Source organism: Epinephelus moara, chromosome 16, assembly GCF_006386435.1.
Source record: "Epinephelus moara isolate mb chromosome 16, YSFRI_EMoa_1.0, whole genome shotgun sequence".
Classification (NCBI taxonomy): domain Eukaryota; kingdom Metazoa; phylum Chordata; class Actinopteri; order Perciformes; family Serranidae; genus Epinephelus; species Epinephelus moara.
Genome location: NC_065521.1, coordinates 18,439,532 through 18,461,398, shown reverse-complemented (window position 1 = coordinate 18,461,398; position 21,867 = coordinate 18,439,532). Strand labels below are relative to the sequence as shown.

The 21,867-nt window shown below is 39.7% G+C and overlaps 2 protein-coding genes across 3 annotated transcripts; one reads left to right on the top strand and one right to left on the bottom strand.

Annotated features, from left to right (window-relative positions):
* Window positions 1–495: 495 nt before the first annotated feature.
* dalrd3 (DALR anticodon binding domain containing 3) lies at window positions 496–13,194 on the bottom strand. Of its 2 annotated transcripts, none has more exons than XM_050064994.1 (13): window positions 12,863–13,194; window positions 7,185–7,492; window positions 6,594–6,913; window positions 4,876–4,934; window positions 4,656–4,757; window positions 4,509–4,573; window positions 4,057–4,115; window positions 3,838–3,920; window positions 3,530–3,656; window positions 2,952–3,010; window positions 2,651–2,767; window positions 2,487–2,555; window positions 496–1,676 (listed from the first exon to the last, which is right to left on the bottom strand). In XM_050064994.1, the coding sequence occupies exons 1-13, from the start codon at window positions 12,962–12,964 to the stop codon at window positions 1,557–1,559; spliced, it is 1,590 nt and encodes a 529-aa protein (XP_049920951.1). In that variant the 5' UTR covers window positions 12,965–13,194; the 3' UTR covers window positions 496–1,556. The 2 variants fall into 2 exon arrangements, with proteins under 2 accessions (XP_049920951.1, XP_049920950.1); XM_050064993.1 differs by lacking the exon at window positions 12,863–13,194 and adding an exon at window positions 8,987–10,681.
* LOC126402756 (uncharacterized) lies at window positions 9,134–16,874 on the top strand. The gene is made up of 4 exons (XM_050064995.1): window positions 9,134–9,243; window positions 12,219–12,807; window positions 14,075–14,119; window positions 14,553–16,874. Exons 2-4 carry the CDS (start codon window positions 12,294–12,296, stop codon window positions 14,840–14,842), a joined length of 849 nt encoding a protein of 282 aa, XP_049920952.1. The 5' UTR covers window positions 9,134–9,243; window positions 12,219–12,293; the 3' UTR covers window positions 14,843–16,874.
* Window positions 16,875–21,867: the final 4,993 nt, after the last annotated feature.

Below are 21,867 nucleotides of genomic sequence, written 5' to 3'. Positions count from 1 at the left end.
AAATTTATAAATAACATTTTTGGCATAAAACTCTGCACATATATTATTCTTCATGCCATTTCATGCATTTCCTAACATTATGGCACGATGCCCTAAATGCTGCTTATGTTCTGTTTTTGTCAATAACTTATGAACACCGGTTATATCTGGTACATGTGGTCTGATACTGAACATCTGTGATTTGTCAAGCAGGATAAGTGTGATTGGAGGGCTCTGAATAATCATATGATCACAGCAATTAAGACTCATATGCAGAATATATATTCTGTACAGATCTCTTTTTTTAACTAACAATAAATATTTGTGTGGCATTGATAAATACAAGGTGGCTAACATACATGATGGGGGCTTACAACAGCTGAACAAGGCTTGTTAAAAGTTTTTTCTTCAGGCAGTGACTAAGACACACGTGTTTCAAAGAGGAGACAGTTAGTGACTATGTGTGTGTGTGTGTGTGTGTGTGTGTGTGTGTGTGTGTGGGGGGGGGTCACTACNGGGGGTGGGGGGGGGGGGTCACTACAGTTTAGATGGGTGTCTTAACAACTAGTGGGATTTTGGCACCAAATCGGAGAAACGTTTGTGGTCACAGGGCACATAAATGTCCTGTATGGTCACATGATTAGAGCAGAATTTAAAAATTCAAAGTAGGGCTCCAACAGGAAAAAGCATCTCATCTTTGCTAACTGAAACACTGTAGATTTGGCCTATTTGGCTGTTGAAATTCAGATGCCTGGTATACTTATAAAAGGGAAAAATTTAGATTTAGCAACAAATTCAAACTTAAAGAAACAGTTTGACATCTTGGGAATAATTTGCTTATTTGCTTTCTTACAGAGAGTGGAGGATAAGATTGATACCACTTTCTCGTATGTACAGTAAATATGAGCAGCTGAAACTCAAAAGCACCATGACAACATGATGTCAGTGTTCTTTAATTGGCTTGTTTAATACGTACAAAGACCAAAGTGTAAAACAACACAATGTTTTAAGGGATCATGTGTCAGACATTTCTCGACTGGGACCATTATCTTACTGCTGTCTCCAGGCAACTAACCCCACTCACAAAATAGTCCGACACGTAATGATTTTTACACTCTTTGCAGTAGCTACATATTTACTGTAAAGACGTCAGAGAGGACTAAAACTTCTCCTGTAACTGTCAGTAACAGGCAAATAAGCTTACTTCCTGAAACATCAAACTATTTCTTCAACTAACAAACAGCTCAACATTTCCAGGAAAATCTACCCGACCAGATCGAGCTGAGCTCAGTATGCAGAGTTTAGGGTTTACTGACGTCGCATTACGTTATTTATGTGTGATGACGTCCTTTGACTATTTTAACAATTACAGTAAGGCCAGCTACACTGACAGTGGGCACAGACTGTGCTGTAACATTGCCACAAACAGGGAAAGGTGACTGTGTGTTGTAGTTGAATACATTGTCATTACTAAACGTGAAGCTACAATTGAACAACATCGGTGAGAGTGTGTTTCTGTGAGATTGATGGGACAATAGGGCCGACAGTGATCACAGGATGAGTGAATTATTTCGAGGCTATAGTTGCCTGATGGGGGGAAGGTTAAGTATGTCCAGAGCGCTGTGGTAAAGCTCTCTCAACGCTCTCAACAGATGCAGACGACAAAACATCTGGTTGAAGAGATGAGGCAGCGGCTCCTGGAGAGAAAGACAGAAAGAGAAAGAGCAAATGTTAAGGGGGAACTGAAGTCAGGAGAAAAAGAAGAAAGTTGATGTCGGCACAAAAGGGAGCTTTAATGAGAAAGACATAGTAAAAACATAAATATTGCTAACCTAATACTGAACTGTTTTTTGTGAGATATATTTCCTTTTTTCTTCTACTGAGGTTTTTGAATGAAGCTTTGAAAGGCTATCATGATATTTTTTGACGTCATCTGCTGAGAAAAAACTAAAATCTTCTGACAAAATCCTCAATTTGAATAAAGTGATTTCTTGATTAAACTAATTTATTTATTTAGTTTTAGTCAGTTTTATTTTTTTATTTTTAATAAATCAAGTAGACTGCTGCTCAGCTGAGTTTAAAAAAACTTTTTTACACAATTGAGGAAGTTTTATCGACTTTTAGCTTTTCTAATGATATTCAAATGCATGTTAAAATATGTTCATGGAAACACAGCTAAAGAGGGGAAGAGAAGGTGGAAGTTCTACACACAGTATAATACTTATAATATTAGTCTGGACTAATCTTTATCTGAACTATTCAGTACAGCCCTACACAGTATTCACATTCTGCCAGTAACAAGAAGTCACCAGGGCAATGAGCTATTTTACTAATCTCCATATGAGGTACAACAGGAAGGGAACACACACACAAAGACTCTCTGTAGGAGTCAACATCTTTTGTGCTAGTTCCTTTTCATTAAACAAATGAATACATTTACACATACAAGCAAAGGACCTACTTTATTTATGAGCATATATGAATATATACAGTAAATAGATGCTCACCCCCAGCACATGGACTCTGTTGTAGTACGAGCTGAAGTCTTTACTGAGAGACACGAGAAATTTACAGATCTGAGGAACACAAACACGTACATGAGTTAGATAAACATCTCAACAGCTGAATTTAGTATCTTTGATTAGTAATCAGTTAATCTTGATCCCCTGACCTGTTCAGTCTTAATATTGACTCTGGCTCCTCCCCCTTCACAATCTAATGCCTGTCCTGATTGGTCCAGCAGCTCGGAGAACGGGATGAGGTAATTGAACAGGAGGAGCCACTCGCCCTGTCAGTCAAAACACAGGGACAACACGATAGGATTAACACTGAAATGTTCCTGTGAGGACTTATGAAGTAGATGTTTTTTTTTAAGGTTTTTTTACTGGAAAGAAAGGAAAATAAAAACAAAGGACAATTAAAGAAATAAAATTAGTGACAACAGAATAGCACATAAGAGAATAACATGGTACCTCTTCTTTCAGAGCAGAGAAGTCGAGCTGGGAGCCTTCAGGGATTTCTGGGTACAGACCTGCAGGTAAACAGTCAGAAAAAAAAACTATATGAACAATACTATACAATCCTACTCATACTCATTTGAGACATTAGTGTTATTTCATGAACCTCTAAGACCACTGCTGAAAAGACACCACTGACTTTTTTCCTGTATTTTACACTGTTTATCAACAGAAAATCTTTCATCGTCACTTGTTTACACTGATTATAGAGTTCAGCTTCATCACATTCAGTTGTCTGTATTGACTTTTTAAATTGTGCTTAATGTGACACTTTTACACGAGAGCAATTAAATCAGGCTGTGAGTTTTCAGAGCGTATCATCAAACAACTGCTGAACTTTTATGACTCCTGCATTTGCTGTCCCAGCGTCTTTTAAATTGAGTTATAGATTTTCTTTTATTAAGTTTGTCTTTGTCTTCCATTCTGAGGTTAAGGGAATACTGCCAGGCCGCAGCGGTCTGAGTTATTGGTTGTTTGTAGTATTGTTGATCGGAGAAATGAAACATGAGTCTCTCGCAGAGCACAGCTCTCACCCTTCTCCACTCCTCTCTCGTAGCTGTCGAACAGAGTGTGCAGCCTGGCACAGTTATACATCACAAACACTCCTCCTCTGGGCCCTTTGGTGGACACGCCCCCTTCCCTCTGGACGTCCAGTGTCACCTAAACAGACAGCTGTCAGTCATTCTGACTCGACTAATTACATCAAAGAGCACACTGTCATCAGTTTTTGCGACAAGTTTATCAAGTCATATACAGGCGATATTAAGTAAGCAATGTGGGACACATCCACACATAGCACATCACACTCAAGTACCAACACACAGCTGTAATGATGACTCACCGGACTGGTGTGGACCGTTGACAGCAGCTCAAATCTTACAGTGGCAGAGGTCATGACCCTGATGATGTCATCCCACGTCTGACCTACAAGAGGACAAGGAAGAGGAGGCTGTATTTCACTCCAATTAACTCACCTTATCTATTTTTCATGCTAATTAGTATCATTAAGGTCAAGTAAGAGCATATAATTTGTAATGAGCGTGCACATAAATACACACACCTTCTACTTGATCTCCATACTTCATCTCTGAGGCCTCCTTCATCTGACCTCTTCTCAGCCTGGAGGAGAGGAGGAAGGAAGAAACAATAGGAGCCTCATTTACACAGACAGCTGGGCTAAAAATATACAGTGATAACACAGTGATGAAGAAAAGCCCCATCAACGCCCACAAGTGTTCTTTTGATTTAGTTTAATTAGAGCTGCAAATTTACAGTGCAAACAAGATCCTAGTGAGAGTGTCTTTCATGATAATAAACATCTGTCTGGTGGAGAGCTGGGCAGGGCGAGTGGAGGTGGAGAAGAGAAGGGGAAGGGAGGAGAGACTGGAGATGACAGAGAACAGAGGACAGATAGAGAACCTAAAGACAAGGACAGAAATGTTGAGAACAGACAAGACAGGACAAGAGAAGGGAAGAGACACAACAGGAGACACAGAAAGTGATGTGTCTTACTGCAGATACTGTGCAGCGGTGAGGTGAGAGCCAGGAGTCTTCACGGGCCCACACACCAGATGTCTCTGCAGACACACAGAGCAGAGCAGGTAAATATAGGAACATAATGCAATACATGATTGTGTGAGTGTTTGTGTGCGTGGTTACCTGTGTGTGTGTCACTCCACTGGCTCTCCACAGCACTGCTATCTGCTGCTGGCGGAACTCATCCTGACAGGAAGTCACATGTAACGCTGTTGCCATGGCTACCTATGAAAGAGACAGCAAGGATATACGAATCAATGGTCTGTTTGTCTGTAATTTTTCATGAGAAAAACGGAAATCATCAGTGTGTGTATGACTGCTGCATAGCGTGTGTGTGTCTTACTGTGCAGTCAGCAGTGGCTAGGTCCAGTTGTGCCAGGTGGGAAACACTGTCTCTGTGTACTGAAACAGATACGGCAACAATGTCTTACCAATACATATACAGAACCAACTATATGTTGTTACCAGCTGCGACAATGCCACAAAAGTTGGCATTGTTTTTACCTTGTGAGTCTGTTAGTGTCATTAGGGCAAAATGTTGTCCTGCTTCTGGTGTCTATTGTTGCAGGAACTACCAGAGAAGTCATTTTGAGTCTGTGAATGTCTGTGGACAGATTTTGTCACTGCAGTAATGTTGCTGTGCAAGATGCTGTCGCGAAACATCACAGGTGTGTCGTTGAGATCAAAATGAAGGCTGAAGATGGTTGTAGTCTGAGCAAGGGGGCTGGAAGTAGGGGGTAGGAAGTACGGAAGGGGCCATTTGCCCTTCTAGTTTATGCCCATGGCCAACATTTGCCTTAAGATGCAGATTGCTGTATCACAGATGGAGTGATCCTTTCACGGGATGGTCTCTAGTCATATTAATCCCTTCTCTTAAAGGTGTGGTGAAACATGCAATATTGCCAATGTATATAAGGAACAGTTCAGCATTTTAGGATCTACACTTGTTGACTTTTGGCCTGAGGTTTTACCACTAGTAGCGCTATGGAGCAGTTTTACATTGGTCACACACACGAGGCATGAAGACACAGATGTTCCACTGATCAATGGGTGGGGGTAATACTCTGAGATACACAGCAACGCACCAACAAAGCAAAATAAGACTGGGTCCACTCTATTTCAGAGCACAGGTGCAGCACCTAACACTTAGGCAAGGTCCGGTAAAACTTTAAATGGAGTGTAATACGTCAGCCAGTGGCAGCAACCACGTAATCGTCAGCTGACAAAATGAACAACAATGTCAGCATACAGGCCAAAAGCCATGGCAGCTTTTATAGTTGACAGATAATTGCCTGCATGGACAATAATGCTCACAGTTTGAGTTAATGTAAGACCAAATTACTTATCACTTCTCTGTTTTATCAATCTCCCTTGCATTTGTACAGGCCATTCAGCCATGGTGACATAAACACTGCTCTTGCTGCTGAAATTTAGCAGCAGATCTGGTGTATCTGCTTGCTATGATAACTGTCAAATGATGTGAAGACACTGCTCGCTAGTTAACATGGATATAAACAATGCAGGGTTCACACTTTTAAGAAAAATCGCCTTTACGAATGTCTTATGAGGAAGGAAATGCTTGACACCTTTTGGTTAATTACACTGAATGTTAACATCACTTTTGTATATTTACAAGGAAACTCCCCTATGCACCTTTGAGCCAGGAGACAGTTAGCTTAGCTTAGCATAAAGACTGGAAGCAGGGGCAAACAGCTCGCCTGGCTTTGCCCAAAAGTTTTAAAAAAATCTGCCTATGAGCACTTTAAAGCTTATTAATTAATACAGTGAATCTTGTTTGTTCAATCCGTATACAAATAGAAAAGAAAAAAGAGGGTTTACAGGGTGTTCAGTGCTGTAACTCTTTCTTGATCAGTGACTTCCTAGAGAGTCTTTTCTGGTTGCCTGGCAACCTCACGGCAACCTCACTGGCCTGGCCTAGAAACAATTACAGCACTTAACTCTCTGTAAAACCATTTTTTCTGTATTTCTTTGACTAACCAGTAAACTGTTTCTGTAAAGACGTGTTGCTGTTGTGTTTCTCAAAACTCCTTGAGGCCTCACCTGTGCAGGTACCAAGGCTGGGGTCGTATCCCAGCAGCCCCTCCTCCTGGAACACTCGTTTCAGGTTGACCCTGAGCGCTCCCTCGTTTTCCCCCTCCTCTGCCTTCCTCCCTCCTCCTCCTCCTCCTCCGCTTGTTCTCCTGCCTCTTTCCATTTCGCTCTCTCTGTACGGGGAGTTCTCCAGCGCCTCCTGAATCTTCTCCTCCCGCTCCTCGTTGGTCCAGTTAGCTGGAGCTGTCGGCCAGTCAATGCCAAGAGCTCGGAGGAAGGTGATGATGTCGCTGTCTTCGGGAAGTGTGGGGCAATAGGACACTGTGAATCTGAGACAAGTAAGGAGATTGGTACTGATCACAGCAGCAGTTTTAATCTATGGCTACAATTAATTATTTTTGTAAGCAACATATCTGCCAATTACTTTTTGAATTCACTGCTTGCTCATTTAGTCTTTGATTAATATTTTAGGCAAGTGATTCTGACTCACTGTTATAAAGAGGTGAAATATAAAGCACAGAAACTGGTTCTTTAGGATGAGGATAAGTTATGAAGGAGATGTGCATGTTTTGGAAATTCAGCATTAACCCACAGACTCACCCTTGTCTTCTCAACAGCGCTCCCATGTGATCAGCCAACAGCACAGTCCTCAGCTGGCCCAGAGTCAGTGTATCAGGAGTGGGTGTGTTGGGTTTAGGGTGCAGTGCCGGGCAGTTGAGCACCACACAGCCTTGCCTCTGACTCGAGGGCTTCAGGTACTCTGTGGCTCCATCTGCCAGGACAGCCTTGAAGGCTGCAGCTCGGTCCACCCTCACCCTCAACCCCTCACCCATGACTTCCCCACCAGCCACAGGGAGAACCCCACTGCCACAGAGGGACAGCACTCTGGACATCACTGCTGGAGGGACCTAGGTGGACAAAGACAGTGATTACATTACAGTCTCATATACATGCACGCCACAACAAAAGTACATGTGAGTATGGCAAGTAGCAGCAAGGTGATATTGTAGGATATCTCATTTTAAAAAACAATATAGTGAAATTGGCATTTTGAGATTATTTTCTACTAGTATGTCATTTAATATTCAATACTACTCAATACTCAAATCGCAATATGGCCAGGTGCAATATCCAAATTGAACGAGCTACATGTGTCACAACATATCAATATAAATGGAGCATTGTGGTGTCACGGAGATGCCCCACCCTACAAATCATTTTCCAGAAATAAGGGAACATGCTTGAACATGCTGTTAGTGAAAATGAAATGCAAAAATTACCATTCCTACTTAAAATTGTGACTCGTATCACAATCACAATATCTGCCAAAATAATCACAATGTTTCTTTTTTTTTTGCATATGGTGCAGCCCCTGTTTTTATTAGCTCTTACTTAAATAAATATATATCTATATCTATCTATATATATATATGTATATATCTATGTGTGTGTGTGTGTGTGTGTGTGTGTGAAAAACTTTTCCACATGCATTTAGGCTTCTAATCTTACAAAACTGCATATCACAGTCAGTGGGAAAATATCAGATGTTACTATCTGCTTCAAAAACCCACATCAGTGCATCTATAAAACCATCATACGTGCTTATCATGGAGTATACAACATGCAAAAATATGAGCATCCTCTACACTGATGCATGCACACGCCCACAGGCGCAACGTGCCAGAGGCGTGGGTTCAAACATGCATTTGTCAAAATACAGTACACTCGGGCACAATCTAGATAACGTCATGTTTTCTGTGTGAGAGGCTGCCGTAAACAGGCTATAGGGGAAGCCTTGTTTCAGTTGCAGCACAGATAGCTTCGCGTTGCAGCTGTGCGCGTCTGTCTGACCCATCTGCAAGTCATGGGTTAATAATTAGTGCCGCAGGCTGTTAATGTCTGGTCGATCGTGATGGGGCAAAGTCAGCGGCCACTGATAAATTCAGGGGGTCTAGCTAGCTCGGATTCACTCAGATGTGTGAAATTATTTGTGGGTTTCACTCAGCGTTCCCCTTGTTTATCAGACAGCTGTGAGGGTCAGCTGAGCGTTATAAAGGAGATAGTTCCGGTCCCAGTTCTTATTGGCCGAGTCACGTTCCAAACCGTTGAAACACCTTCCGTCCATTTAAATATTACTGCGCCTAACTAAATCACTCGCACCACAGCAGCAAACACCTTTAGTAACTGTCGGGGAACTATATTGCTGAGTGGAAGGATAAAATAGGAGAGTAAGAAGTGAACGTGTTAACCAGCTGTGTTTAATGAGACAGTACAGCCTGTCTTTACAAATGGCTTTTCGGTGCCTCCAGCGTTAACAGAAACGATAAGACAGAAAATGCGACGAAATAAGCAACAAACCCGTTAAAATACCGTCAAACCCAACAGGTATCAGTCAAACCAACCTGTCCATCCGCATACAGCGTGTTGAGCATCGTGGTCGGCGATAAGAAGTCCCTGTTACGCAGGTTTTTAGCGCTGCTCTCCTTGAACCAAAGCTTCTCCGGCTCTGGGAAGATCCTGTCGCCGTTTTCCCGCCTGGAATCGTGGACATTTTCACGCTTCCCCCGCAGTGCGGAGCTCAGCGCCCGGACGGTCGGGGTGATCCGGAGGGGCGAAGACTCCTCGATGTGCTCCATCACCAGCACCACAACACAAACAGGTGAGCTTGCTACCAGGCTAATACATCCACACCCTGTTCATATCTTCTGCTCGAACACTGTCTTCACTAGTCGGTGCTGATGCAGACTAAGCTAAGCTTCAACACTGCCGAGTTACATGCCAGTGTCCGGCTGTACGGTTAATCACTGATCGATGTCAGATATTGGCTGTAAGGGAGGACTGCATTGGCTGTTTTTTTTTCCTATGCGGAACCAGTGAAGTGCAGTCTGTGTTTCTTCCGAGGTGAATTTCCGTGTTGGACCAGTGGAAGTTGCCTTGTAGCGACATCCAGTTTGTGGCAGAGTAACTGCAGCTTTAACTGCACTGTATGGGCAAAAGTACGTGGACATAAACTCGAGACCTGCTGTCTCTGTATTGACTTTGAGGCAGTAGTATTTGATGATTTTAAACATTCATGTTGACAACCTGTAGGGCAGCGACGCTACAGAACTGTGTTGTACTCTGAATAACTATAGTCTTAACATTTCTATGGTTGCGGTGACTGATGTTGCTCTTTCTGATCATTCCTGTGTTTCCACTGAGATGACTATCGCTGAAAACACCAGTGAATTATTCATTCAGCCTTTCTCTTCCACCCTTCCCCCACTTGGGTTTTTCAGTCTATGATTTTTGTCAATAATTCCAGTCCTAAAATTACAAATATTATTGATGCCATTGTGTGGTCTCAGGTAAGAAAACACCCACCATTGAGAAATGACATGCACATAAAAAAGTGTTAAAAAACTGAATGCAATGCAATTAGCAAAAAATAGGTTCGTTATGACATAATTAAGAAAGACTTAGCATTTGTCCCAGTCATTCTTCTCTGACATTATTGCCAAAAACAATGAAAATCCATATGTCATATTTGCTACTGTTAACAGGATGACAACCCCCCTCTGTTTCAGTAGCCCCTGCACTGTTATCCACTAAATAATACATCAAATTTGCCTCCCTTTTTACTGGCACAATTCAGAAAATAAGACAAACTGTCATGTCCTCCATATCAGGTATCAGCCTCACTGAAATGGGAGAAAAATCCCTGAATAGTGGAGGCTGTTATAGTAGCATATTGATACCCATTGCTTTGGAATATGAGATATTCGGCATATGGATGTGTAATGTCTCATACTTATGGCCATGTGATGTATGGTACACATATGTAAATTGTGAGCCATGCTATACGTAGTATCACTACGTACCTTCCACTTCAAATAGTTAAAGCTGTTTGAATAGCTGTTTATATGGCTGAAACCAGAGTTATTGAACAGAAAGAATGTAACATTTAGTTTTTTAGTTTAGTTTTTTTTCCACCCATGGTAATAAACTGAATATGTTTAGTTGAAACAGGGCTCCCCGTGCATGTTCCAAAAGCATGCAGCCGAATCACGTGCCTCTCAGCTCAAGGACAGAAACCTTCCAAGGGAGAACAAAGGACTGGAGCACACTGATCAATTTACAGCCTTTGATAGAGTCCTTTTACTCTAAAAACACTGTGGTGCTGAAACGTTCGTCTGTTTGCACTGTTAAAGGCTGCAAATTGATCTGTGTGCTCCAGTCCTGTCTACTCCCTCAGTAAACTGAATGCATATGGGCTTTGGAGTGTTTGCACAAAACATGCATGTGTAAATATGTCAACATGGGCTTAAGAAAACTGTTAAGTCCACATTCTGTCAAAAATGTATTTTGGTTATTGTAACTTCCTGTGAATGTTTGAGCTTCACTGTGCAGAGCAGGCATGTGCAGAGTTTGGCACTTACAAAGCTGTTTTTAAATTAAAATGCTGAAGGGGAAAGTATCTCTATGTTCACCTTTAATCTCAGTGTGAGAATTACTCTGTTATATCACAACTAGTGTGGGAGCCAATCAAGTCCAATTTACATCTCACACAAGTGTCGAGTGAAGAAAAAATAAAAAAATCTCCAGGTCACACACACTGAATGGACTTTTAATCAAAGTATCCAGCAGTTAATTTGTATGAACTTAAAATTGTTCATTATTCTGTAATGCGTGGTAAATGCTTTAATACCAAAATAACTACTTGTAATAATTAATATGGCAAAACCTTTAAATGTACTGTATTATCATGTTAAAGATTTACTTTAAAAGAACACCAGTGTTAACAAGAACAGAATATTATCATGGATTAATTGACATACTTTTTTTTTAAGCTACTGAGTGAGTGATCTCCAATAAACTATCTTTGAGTACGCCTAGTTTTGAATATGTTTATGTTAGAAGAATGAGTCAATATTCCTATGAAAATATGTAATGTTGAATCGTTCTTAGTAAAGTTAAAAAATATATATCACAAATAAATACTCAAAATATTTAAAATTACCAATTTCTCATAGCCAAAGAAGTACAGTTTGAAATTCTTAATACATATTGTGCAGCAGCAGAAACGCAAAGAATTGAACATATTTTTTTAGTCATTTTACACTCCAATTTTGGCAAAATATTTATGTGGGGCTTAGTACTAAAATAAAAAATATCACACCATTTGACACATACCAAATTCTAATTTAGATAACCTCCCCAAAGAAATATCTGATCAATATCAGTCATAGTTATAGGTAAATATCACATTCATTCAGGTAATGGACAAATCAGAAACCCTCATTAACTTGGTTCATACATTAAATAAGTCTTTTTTTTTTCTTTAAAATATTAACATACACAAATGACAAAAAGTCTATCAAGCTATGTCACAATTTCTGGTAATTTGACCAAGATGGAAGGATTGTTTATTGTCACCTTGTACAAGTATTATTCTTTATATTTACTTTTTATATATGATTTTTTAAATTATTTATTGTAACTGTAGTCTTGCCGTTTTGAATCGGTTGATATTGTTGGAAGAATGCGAGATTATATTTTCCTACCAGCAACTGTATTGCACTGTTTACTTGTTCAAAATAAAGTTTTAAAAAATAGGCTTAAAAAAATCTTAATGCACGTCTTCTTCCGGCGCAGAAATGTGACGTAAAGGGCGCAAATATACAAGGGAGGTGTTTGTACTAAGTTGAGACGCTTGAGCAAAAAGAGACGATGCACAACTGGCAGGAGAACGAGATCAAAGAACTGCTGACGATCCGGGGCTCGGAGGCGATCCGTAACCAGATCACGGGCACGGTGAAGGACTCAGTAGTTTACAACCGGGTGACCAAACTGCTGGCGGAGCGGGGGGTGTACAGGTCACACATGCAGGTGATCAGCAAACTGAAGGCGCTCAAGAAGCAGTACAGCAAGTACCACCAGCAGAAGATCCGCAGCGGCAGCGACCGCGTCGACTGGCCCTTTTATGACCTGTGCCACCGGGTGTTCGGGTACGTACCCGTGGTGAGCCCGGTGAAACGGCACAGGAGTCCCACACCTCCACGTGCGACCACACCGCCGCCTCCGCTGCCGCCGCCGGTCATCAGCGACGAGCATCATGAGGTTGTAGTCGGGCTGTGGGACGATGTGGATGACAAGGAGCTTGACAAGCACCTGGGTCCAGTGGAGCCAGACGACGAGGAGGAGCAGTACAGCCCGTCGGACCAGCTACAAGCCATCAACGCCAGTAAGCATATATGTGTTTCTATTATTACTTTGTAAAGAACAAATACCTGATTTACCTGCAGTGTACTAGTGTCCTGACATCCCAGACAACAACAAGGTCCGGGATTGGATCCCTTAGGAATGAGAGGAGAGGGATTGGTGCAAAAAGAGGGAGGCATGTCAAATGTTTTTTCAGCACAGGGGAGGGACTTGGGTTTTTAATTTTGGCTTAGGGGAGGAGCATACAACTTTAAATGGCTGTGTTTTGTAAAAATTTTAATACCAAATGTTTTTAAGAAAGCATGGCAGGTATTTTTTTTTTTTTAAACAATTGCCTAAAGTACACAATTTATCAAAGTCTGAAACTGTAAAAACAGAAATCATTATTGGATTTTCAAATTTCCGACAGTCCTTGAACACGTCAGAAAACATAACCAAATCTGAGTTTAAACTATTTATATTTCATCAAAATCACTTTATTCTCATTTAAAATTTGGCTGAAAATAAATCCAAACCAGCCTGCATGCACAACAAGAGTGGAGAAACCGAGGCGTTTTTTCAACTCCAGGATTTCATCTTCAACTGAGTGTCAACCCCCCCCCCCCCCCCCAAAAAAAACCCATCCTCCTCCTCTGATAAAGAACAGTGTCTTATTAAACCCATTTGAAGTAACAAAAGTTATATGTAACTAAGTACATATCAAATACTGACATTCAAAGAGCTAAATAGTTTTACAAGGTTATTTAGTGATAGTGACATGTTTGGCATTTACATAGATTTTTGTGAAAGAGATTTGTCAAGACAGTGAGATTATTGAACCCAGGTGTAACATCCCCACCAGAGGTCTAGGGGGAGGGGGGAGTAACACGGTGAAATGACACAACACTGTCAAAGCCTTCTGGCCCACTGGCACTACTCCTCCATTCATTTATATCCTCGCTGATGAGGACTGATGGGGATCAGCTGCACGCTTAAGAAAAAGAGGGGAAAACGCAAAACAAAGGGCAGGCCCAAAACACACAGGCACGTAACAAAGTAGTCAAACCAGCTGTCAAAACTGCAAATGCTTCCATATTTTGTTGCAATAGTGTGCAGTTAGTGTTAAATGTGTTTAGCAGATTTAATCATAAAACAATTTGCCATTAGCTATTTGTCATCCTAAGGTAAAAATTGAAGTGGCTGCTTTTACCTGGTTTTAATTACAGTGCTGTCAGTGGTCAAGCAGACAGACAGCAGCACGTTAGCCCACTCATATATTTAACTTACTGTCTCCATTCTTGCTGTTACAGACCATCAAAGTGAGCGTCCTTGGAGCAGACCCAGAGACCAGTCAGGTGGGTGAATATGAAAATACTGTTACTGATGTCACATCGTAACATTTCTGTCACAACTTGGAAAAATGTATTTATGTTTGAATTACATTTTTACAGCCCTTAACCCTCTTGTTGCTGCTCAAAACTGCAAGCATGCAAACGTATCTAATATGGGTTTAAATACATATTACATATTGTGCACATATTATACCCATGTTCTAATCTAATGACAGTGAAGGTGATGTTATTGCTGATGTTTGTCTCAACTCCAACACATTGGATTTGAAAGAAAAAAATGACAAACGTTTTATGTAAACAGCCTCACAGCTAAAAGTCAGAACTTAAACCTCATAGTCATTATTTTATTTTAAGTCTAGTGTGTTGAAGCACAGAGACGGAACAATAAAAATCTGTCGCCTCTCTGTAACTGACTGGCTCTCTTTTTGTTTCCTAGAGTACACAGTTCCACCAAAGAGAAAGAAAAGGACAGTGATGGACCAAGTCTCTTCGTTAGTGTCAGCAACAGTCACCCAGCTCAGAGAGATGGACGCTTCCATGCAGGCGCAGGAGGACGCCCGGCTACAGAGGCTGATGGACCACGAGAGGGAAATGCAGAACAGTTTAATGAGCCAGCTGGTGGCCATGCATGAAAGGATCAGCCGAGAAAACCACGAGAGACACGTTGAACTCGTGGACAGGATACTTTCTAGGTTCCCTTCACCATCAGCACCCTCAGGTCACTGACTGACACTTTCTGTGTGAGTGAAGACAGCATACACCGGGGTTATTTAGGTGTAGTCTCTCTCCTCCACCAGCTGACTTGTGCCTAAGCCCACATTACTTTAATTTTTCAACAATGTAAGGAAAACTGAGATCATCTTGCCTTTTACTTGGACTCTGCTAACCTGTATCTGATCCAAGTCTAAAAAACACAGGACACTGCAGGCCTTCATGCTCTGCTCTGATTCACTGCTCATATGACTTTGTTTATATCTTCTTAGTCAACCCTGGAGAAACACCATTGTAAACTGGCAATGGTGCCAAAAACACTGTGCAAAGGCACAATAAAAAAACACAAAATTGAAAGGAACATTGAAGCTGCATCATTATAATGCACCGCACCACTGTCATTAAACTTGTAAAAATAAGTTGCTAAAGGAATACTTCACCCACAAAATGATTATTTGTTTATCAATTACTCACCATGTTACATTGAACGCTTTAAGAAAACTTCTTGCATGCCTCCACAATGAACAAAGGATCCAGAAAGAGAGAAAAGTCTTGGAAGAATTGGAGCAAATGTGTTGTAAATAGTCAGGTTTGGAAAGCACCAAGCATACGATTTGATAAGTGAGACTTGGATTATACTGCATGAGTTGTGTGAGAGTTTGTAATCGGTTGTGCCGATATAGTTTTGCAGTTGTTAAACGTGGCCCCATTTTACTCCAATTCATCAAAAATGTTCTCAGTTTTTGGATTCTTTGTTCACTAAAGGCATGCCAGAATACAGTTTAATTCAGATTCAGCCCAACATGGGGTGAGTAGTTTTGATGTACATAATCATTGTGTGGGTGAATTATTCCTTTAAATGCATTTCATATTGCAATATTGCCACACAATATACAAAACCTTTGTAACCATAAACTCCAAACAATGAATTCCATTGACATTGGCTAGCTAGACTTTGAATTGGTGGATTCTTTTACCGTATATGTATAATCATGTAGAGCTGATCATTTAAAGACATAATTACATTTCTGACTCTGTTGACTCAAAACATGCTTGAAAATCTCTGAACGTGTGAATCAGAATATCAGATGTGTCATCTGAGTTTGGAGAATTAACACTTGCAGTGTGAACTTTGCCTTCAGTTTCCATGAAAGACGACGAATGACCACAAAATGTGTTGTGGTGTCTGACATGGATCTATGTACTGTATCTCGCATTTGCTTTAATTGGGGATCATTATGCTGTTACAGCTATTCTAATGTGTGACTTCAGTAAATGATAGGTTACTGGTAACATTGTTGAAATTTGGTATTTAGAGAAAGTGTAGCTGTGTCAAACACTGATGTAAATGTCATGTTTCAGTCGTGTCTCCCAGCAGGAGAGGAAACCAGAGTTAAGCTATAATGATGCACACCACTAACGCTGTAGTAGAAGAGAAGCCGGTCCTCAGTGGTTCATCTGTTTGTAGCGCAGTCATAAATATGTGTGGTGGTGGGTAATGTTAGAAAAATAAACACAGTAACTGACAGTTTAGGATTTTGAGATTTATCAGAAATATCTATTGAGAAATACGGGCAGAAAAAAGTACATTGCACAAACTGAGAATCCAAAATGATTGTAAGCACTCAAGTTTCTGCTCTGGGTGTCATTCTTGTCTGACACGAAATTCCCGGTTGCGTTTACTGTTGTCAGCAATCCGGGAGAAAACGTGTCATTGAAGAAAAGCACCGTCACCGTGTATCAGCAATCTAAACATCAGTCAGCAGCACACCCCAGTGAATCCTGTTCAGAATGGAAACACAGCATTAAACATACTGGTGTTAGTTTCACTTTCCCTCTTTATTTGAGAGAAACAAAACTGTCGTCCCACCTTGACTCAACCATATGACTCAGAAGAGTATAAGCTCAATTGGCTTTGTTATTTGTTTGTGGCTCAGTCAGCTGGGATGTGTATTTTTATTGTAGATACTTTTATACTGTTCTATACTGTTACAAGTGTTTTAAATTTGTTTTTGCTTTTAAAGAACAATAAAGTTTTCAACTGAAATGATGTGAATCTGTGTTCAAACAGAGGCCGACTCAAGAAATGCTGAGTAATACGATGACTGAATGTGACGCTGTAGTATCTTCTTGTTGATGGAGAAGCGCTCAACGTCCACCCGTCTGCTCAGGATGTCCTGTGCATTGTGGGATGGAAACGGACCCCATAACCAGCTGGAGCTCAGAATCACAGCTGCATTATGGGTTCCGTTACAATCCCACCCACAAAAACGAGCTTCAGGTCCGGCCTCGGCTCTGCTCAGGTTGAGATGGCTAAAAGAGAAAAAGAAGATTGTTAACAGGGATAACAGGCACATTTACATCTCATAAGTCGGACTAATCAACCAAAGGTTTATGGGTTGATCTGCAAGTCCTGAAAGATTTTGAAACCATCTCACAATCAGTTCTGTTAGTCGCAGCTTGCAGCATGCATTTGAACCATTCAGATAATCACTGGTACAAAGTTGTGTCCTACCTGGTGTTTTGCTCATGTAGAAAACGCAACTTCAGACTTATTTTGAAACTGAACACTCAGTCAAAATGTTGTAATGATGGTCCACGAAGGGACAGTTCACTAGAGGTACATATAAACCTCATTTTTTGGGAGTAGAGTGATGCTTTCTATCCAATTTTATACAGCAGCAAAAACTCCTAAACATCCTGCAATTGTTTCCGGCTACTCACCATAAACCATAGTTAAAATAAATTCATAAATAAATGCTCCTCTCCTCCTACATTTTAATGTAAGCTTTGTTTCCAAGGCAAGCAGCAGAAAGTTCAGTTGAATGATTCAAACACATCAGCTTCTTCTGGCTCGCATTGTTCTGTCCTCTGGTTATTCAGTGCTGACAAAACCTCAATTTAAACAAACAATAATGAATCACAGTCTAACTAAACCACGGCTCTGTTAGCTGAGGTTTAATTACATTTGAAGTGAATGGAAAATATTTCTCCTTGGCTTATATGTATTTAATGTGTATGTGTAATGTATGTATATACACAAGAAACATTAGCTTATAATCTGAGCAGTATATATACATAATGCTCAGCTAATAAGCTAATCTTTCATGTGTTCCTTAAGTCTAGTTCATAAACTATTTATGCAACGTTTTAGCTGTTTAATCTTCATTTTTACTCTGCTTTCAAACAGCTGCAGAAACAACCATAGTGATATCCAAGTAAACTTGGTTGTGGTGTAACATAAAACAAGAAAACCATTGAAACTCATCCATCCGCTTGACTGTAACTTAGTGCTTTTAAAACTCACTCTTGAGTTTATCAACAAAATCACAATGTAAGCAGAGCGAAACACTTTCTGAACGGCCTACAGCTGCTTCTTTACAATGGCTTACAGGAAGAAAAGATGCTATAATTAAAGTTGAAACAGTGTTGTAAAAGTATTAAAGAAATTACTGTATATAATGGCAAATAATTTGTTCTAAATTTAAGCACATTAACAAAAAATATGGGCATCTGCAGTATAAATCCTTTTAAGTTTCTAATTAATTATTAAGAGACTAATTTTGTATTTGCTGTAAAAATGTAGGCAAAATTAGATACTTAACCTTACAGATTTTTGGCCTAGAGTTATTAAAGTGTGTTCTGTGTTTTAAGTAAACCATAAATACAGCCGCTGTAAATATGATTTCGATGCTTACTGGTCCGACCGTATTTGAAACGTTTGTATTTAAACATTTAATTTTTGAGTAGAGATTAGATTAGTATTCAGAAATACTGGCCCATTTTAAGCATTGAAAAGTCCGACACTGGTCTTGTTAAAATGGAAAATTGAAACTTGTTCTACTTTAACACTCTGCAAGATGCAAGAAAAAAAAATCATGGAGAAAATTTGAGAAAACTTAATTTTTTAAGATTTTGACGATTTCCTCAACTGAGACGTGTCACCTTTTGAGATACCGACACTAAACTTTATCAAGTTTCCTCCAAGACTGTTTGTTAAATATTGTTGCAGGGAATGATGCCTATCTCTTACAGTATCAAATATATAAATAGCTCTTTGTCTTTTTGTAATGGCGTACCGGCTTGAAAAACCAGTTGTGTATCATCTCTTGAGCAACAGAGAGAAAAAGGAGAGCAAGCGAGAAGGGACACGAGAGGTCAGACTGACGAGGAAGAGCTGATTGAAAGATAAAGGGAAGGAGAGAGCTGAAAAAAAATAAGGAAGACATTGTAGGACTTTCCCCGTGGAGCTTAAAAAAAAAAAAAAAAAAAGCTTTTAGACTCTGATTTTAAAGCTGCATTCATTTCTCATGTCCTCAAAAGCCTTAGAAACCCTGAAAATGAGAACTAAACCTTGAAAGAAAAGAGGCAGTTGGTGGAGAAAAAAAGAGGACTCAGTTAAACTTTCAGTTTGTCACCTGTACTTCAACCACTGATAAGAAAGCTTGAAGGCTTTGTCCAACAAAGAGTCAAATGACAGGACAAACACAAGCAGTTTTACAAGCAGTAAAACAAGAATTTATGAGAAGAATATGAGGACAAAGTTTAAGAAGTCAAATGAGGAGAGAGGGAGAGGTGGAATGAGGACTTGGCACCTAAAGCCAACAGAGTGAAAGCAAAGTGAAAGCAGAGAAAGACAGGCCGGTACAAATCAGTCACATGATTATACAGCTTGAAGAGTAGTGTCGAAAAGTTCTGCAGCTCACCAGTGTCTCAGAGCAGTGTGTTCTCCTCTGCTGTCCCGTCTGCCAACAGCTCCGAGACCCAAACTTCCTCTTTAAATACTCGAGAGATAGATTTCACTTTCACTTCTCCTGATCAGACAAACTCCTCCTTTCCTTACTTTATCCACTCCCTCCCCCGTCCCCTCTCCCTGCTGGAGAGACACAACTACTATCATGTCTTTTCTTTTTTTCCTAAATGCTCATTTTTGTTAGGTGGTTTACACCTTTACAGTTTTAATGTTATATTTTGCAGGGATTGACAATTTTTATCAATGCTTGAGTGATAAAAACTTAAATTTGGCAACAAATCTGTGTAACAAATGGTTTATTTATTTATTTATTTATTTATTAAAAGGATCCCCATTAGCTGCCACCTAAGTGACGAGCTAGTCTTCCTGGGGTCCAAAACAGATAAAACAATAACATATATAACATTATGAAACCCAAAAATACATAATGGATCATGGGAATGGCCATCATATACCTCCATCTTAATGTTCTGAGCTGTATCTCAATTAAATCTTCAGGCCTCCAGCTTTCATATGAACTACGCCACTTCTATGTGACATATTCTGTTGACCTGCTATATCCCCCTAAAGATCACCTGTCCTCCCTAAAAAACATGACAAAAATGGGCCTTTGTTAGGGAGAGGTGGTGTGGAAGAGTTTAAGCAGTCGGTTTTTAAGTCACGTTAGATTTCATTTCTTGTCTTGAAATGCTTCCGGATTTTTTTATGAAATGTTTACTGATTATGTTTAATTTGGATTCCAAGTTTCAGAGATTTCATATATTATGAGTTACTCAAACATTTGTATGTTATTGTTTTAATATCTAAAGGACAGACAAGTGAAGTAAAATCAGTGCATTATGTGAGTTAGTCCCTGTTTGTATAAATGTATTTGTTTGTTTTAGACAGTGTTTACAGTGTGTGCTACTTCACTGATTTATTCAGGTCTTTTTTAGCCTTTTTCCACTGCCCTAGTTAACATCAAGATTTAAATCTATTGACATGTTTTAAAGGGCCGGTTTATCCACACGTCAAATGAAGTGGTATCTAGCCATGCAGAGGGTTTTGGTTTTTCCTTTAAATTTTATTTAATTCAACAGCAGTGTGTCTTTTCAGAGACAAACCCTCCTGTGAAGAGTTTTCACTGGAAATACTTTTATATTTACTCTATGAAAAGAGTTGACTGTGTTCAGTGAATCATCGAGATTATCAAGGCCGTTTTTGTGGAAAGAGATGGTGTTAAATTTTTCTACATGTCATTTTTCACAGCTGTGAAGCACCACAGACTGAAGTCACGAGGCAGTGTCTCAAAGCATGGACAAAAACACCCAAATCTGTCTGCACGGCTGGATACCACCAGAGGCAAGTGAGAAAATGTTTTATTGTAATCTGGATAAACCAGCCTGTACACTTTTTTATTTGCTATGCTTGTAGTTTGCCCTGTTTTTCATTTTTTGCCCCAAATTCCCACCACACAATTGAGAGAATGCCGTAGTTATCTCCAGAAAATCAGGTTCTTGTATTCACGTAGTTATGATTTAATTAGTGTATATTGTTTTTAAGTCTCGCACGTAAGCCTGTGGTTACTTTATTTTCCAGGATTGTCCTGAAAAGTACTTTTTGTCTACCCAAAATTTTTACTATGTACAGGCAATCTCATCTTTAGATGCTTTTTTAAAATTTCCTTGCTATTTTTAATTGTTCAGTACAGTTAAAGTAAAGTGTACCTTTATATGTTGCATACAAAAAACAACATTATCCACAAAAATCCATTTTAAAAATGTACGAGTATTCTCATCACATTATACTTTAAGCATAAAAATTTACTTTTTAAATTTTGTTATGGATGCATAAATGCATTTGGTATTGTTAGAGCTGGCAAAGTTGAAGCTAATTCCTACTACTTTACATACTGCTGAGTAGTTTAACTTATAATATTTAATCACTTATTAGTTTATATTTTGTTTTAATATAGATCTGCAAAGTAATTTAAGATTTTATGCCAATGTAGTGAGCTTAAGAAGTACAATATTCCCCTCTGAAATGTAGTGGAGCAGAAGTCTAAAATAGCAATAAATGAAATGACTTGAGTAAGGTAGAAATACCTCAAAATCTTATTTATTTTCTCCCACTCATTATAGAAGTAGTACTGACATTCATACTAGTCATGATCATAGTGACAGCAGTAAGAGTAGGGGTATTGGAGCTGATTTGCATGTCAAAATTTATCATATTGGGTATAAAAAGAACTAAATGTGGAGTAGAAGTGAGTTTTTGGCTCATTAGAACCTGCTTAACATTGAAATAT

Bases quoted from the DNA above. Each gene is read 5' to 3' on its own strand.
- LOC126402756 (XM_050064995.1), top strand. From the start codon at position 12,294: ATGCACAACTGGCAGGAGAACGAGATCAAAGAACTGCTGACGATCCGG. The intron at 12,808-14,074 runs GTAAGCATATAT...TTGCTGTTACAG, and splicing joins GCTACAAGCCATCAACGCCA to ACCATCAAAGTGAGCGTCCT. The intron at 14,120-14,552 runs GTGGGTGAATAT...TTTGTTTCCTAG, and splicing joins CAGACCCAGAGACCAGTCAG to AGTACACAGTTCCACCAAAG.
- dalrd3 (XM_050064993.1), bottom strand. From the start codon at position 9,220: ATGGAGCACATCGAGGAGTCTTCGCCCCTCCGGATCACCCCGACCGTC. The intron at 7,493-8,986 runs GTTGGTTTGACT...TTGTCCACCTAG, and splicing joins CGCTGTATGCGGATGGACAG to GTCCCTCCAGCAGTGATGTC. The intron at 4,935-6,593 runs GTGAGGCCTCAA...TATCTGTTTCAG, and splicing joins CAGCCTTGGTACCTGCACAG to TACACAGAGACAGTGTTTCC.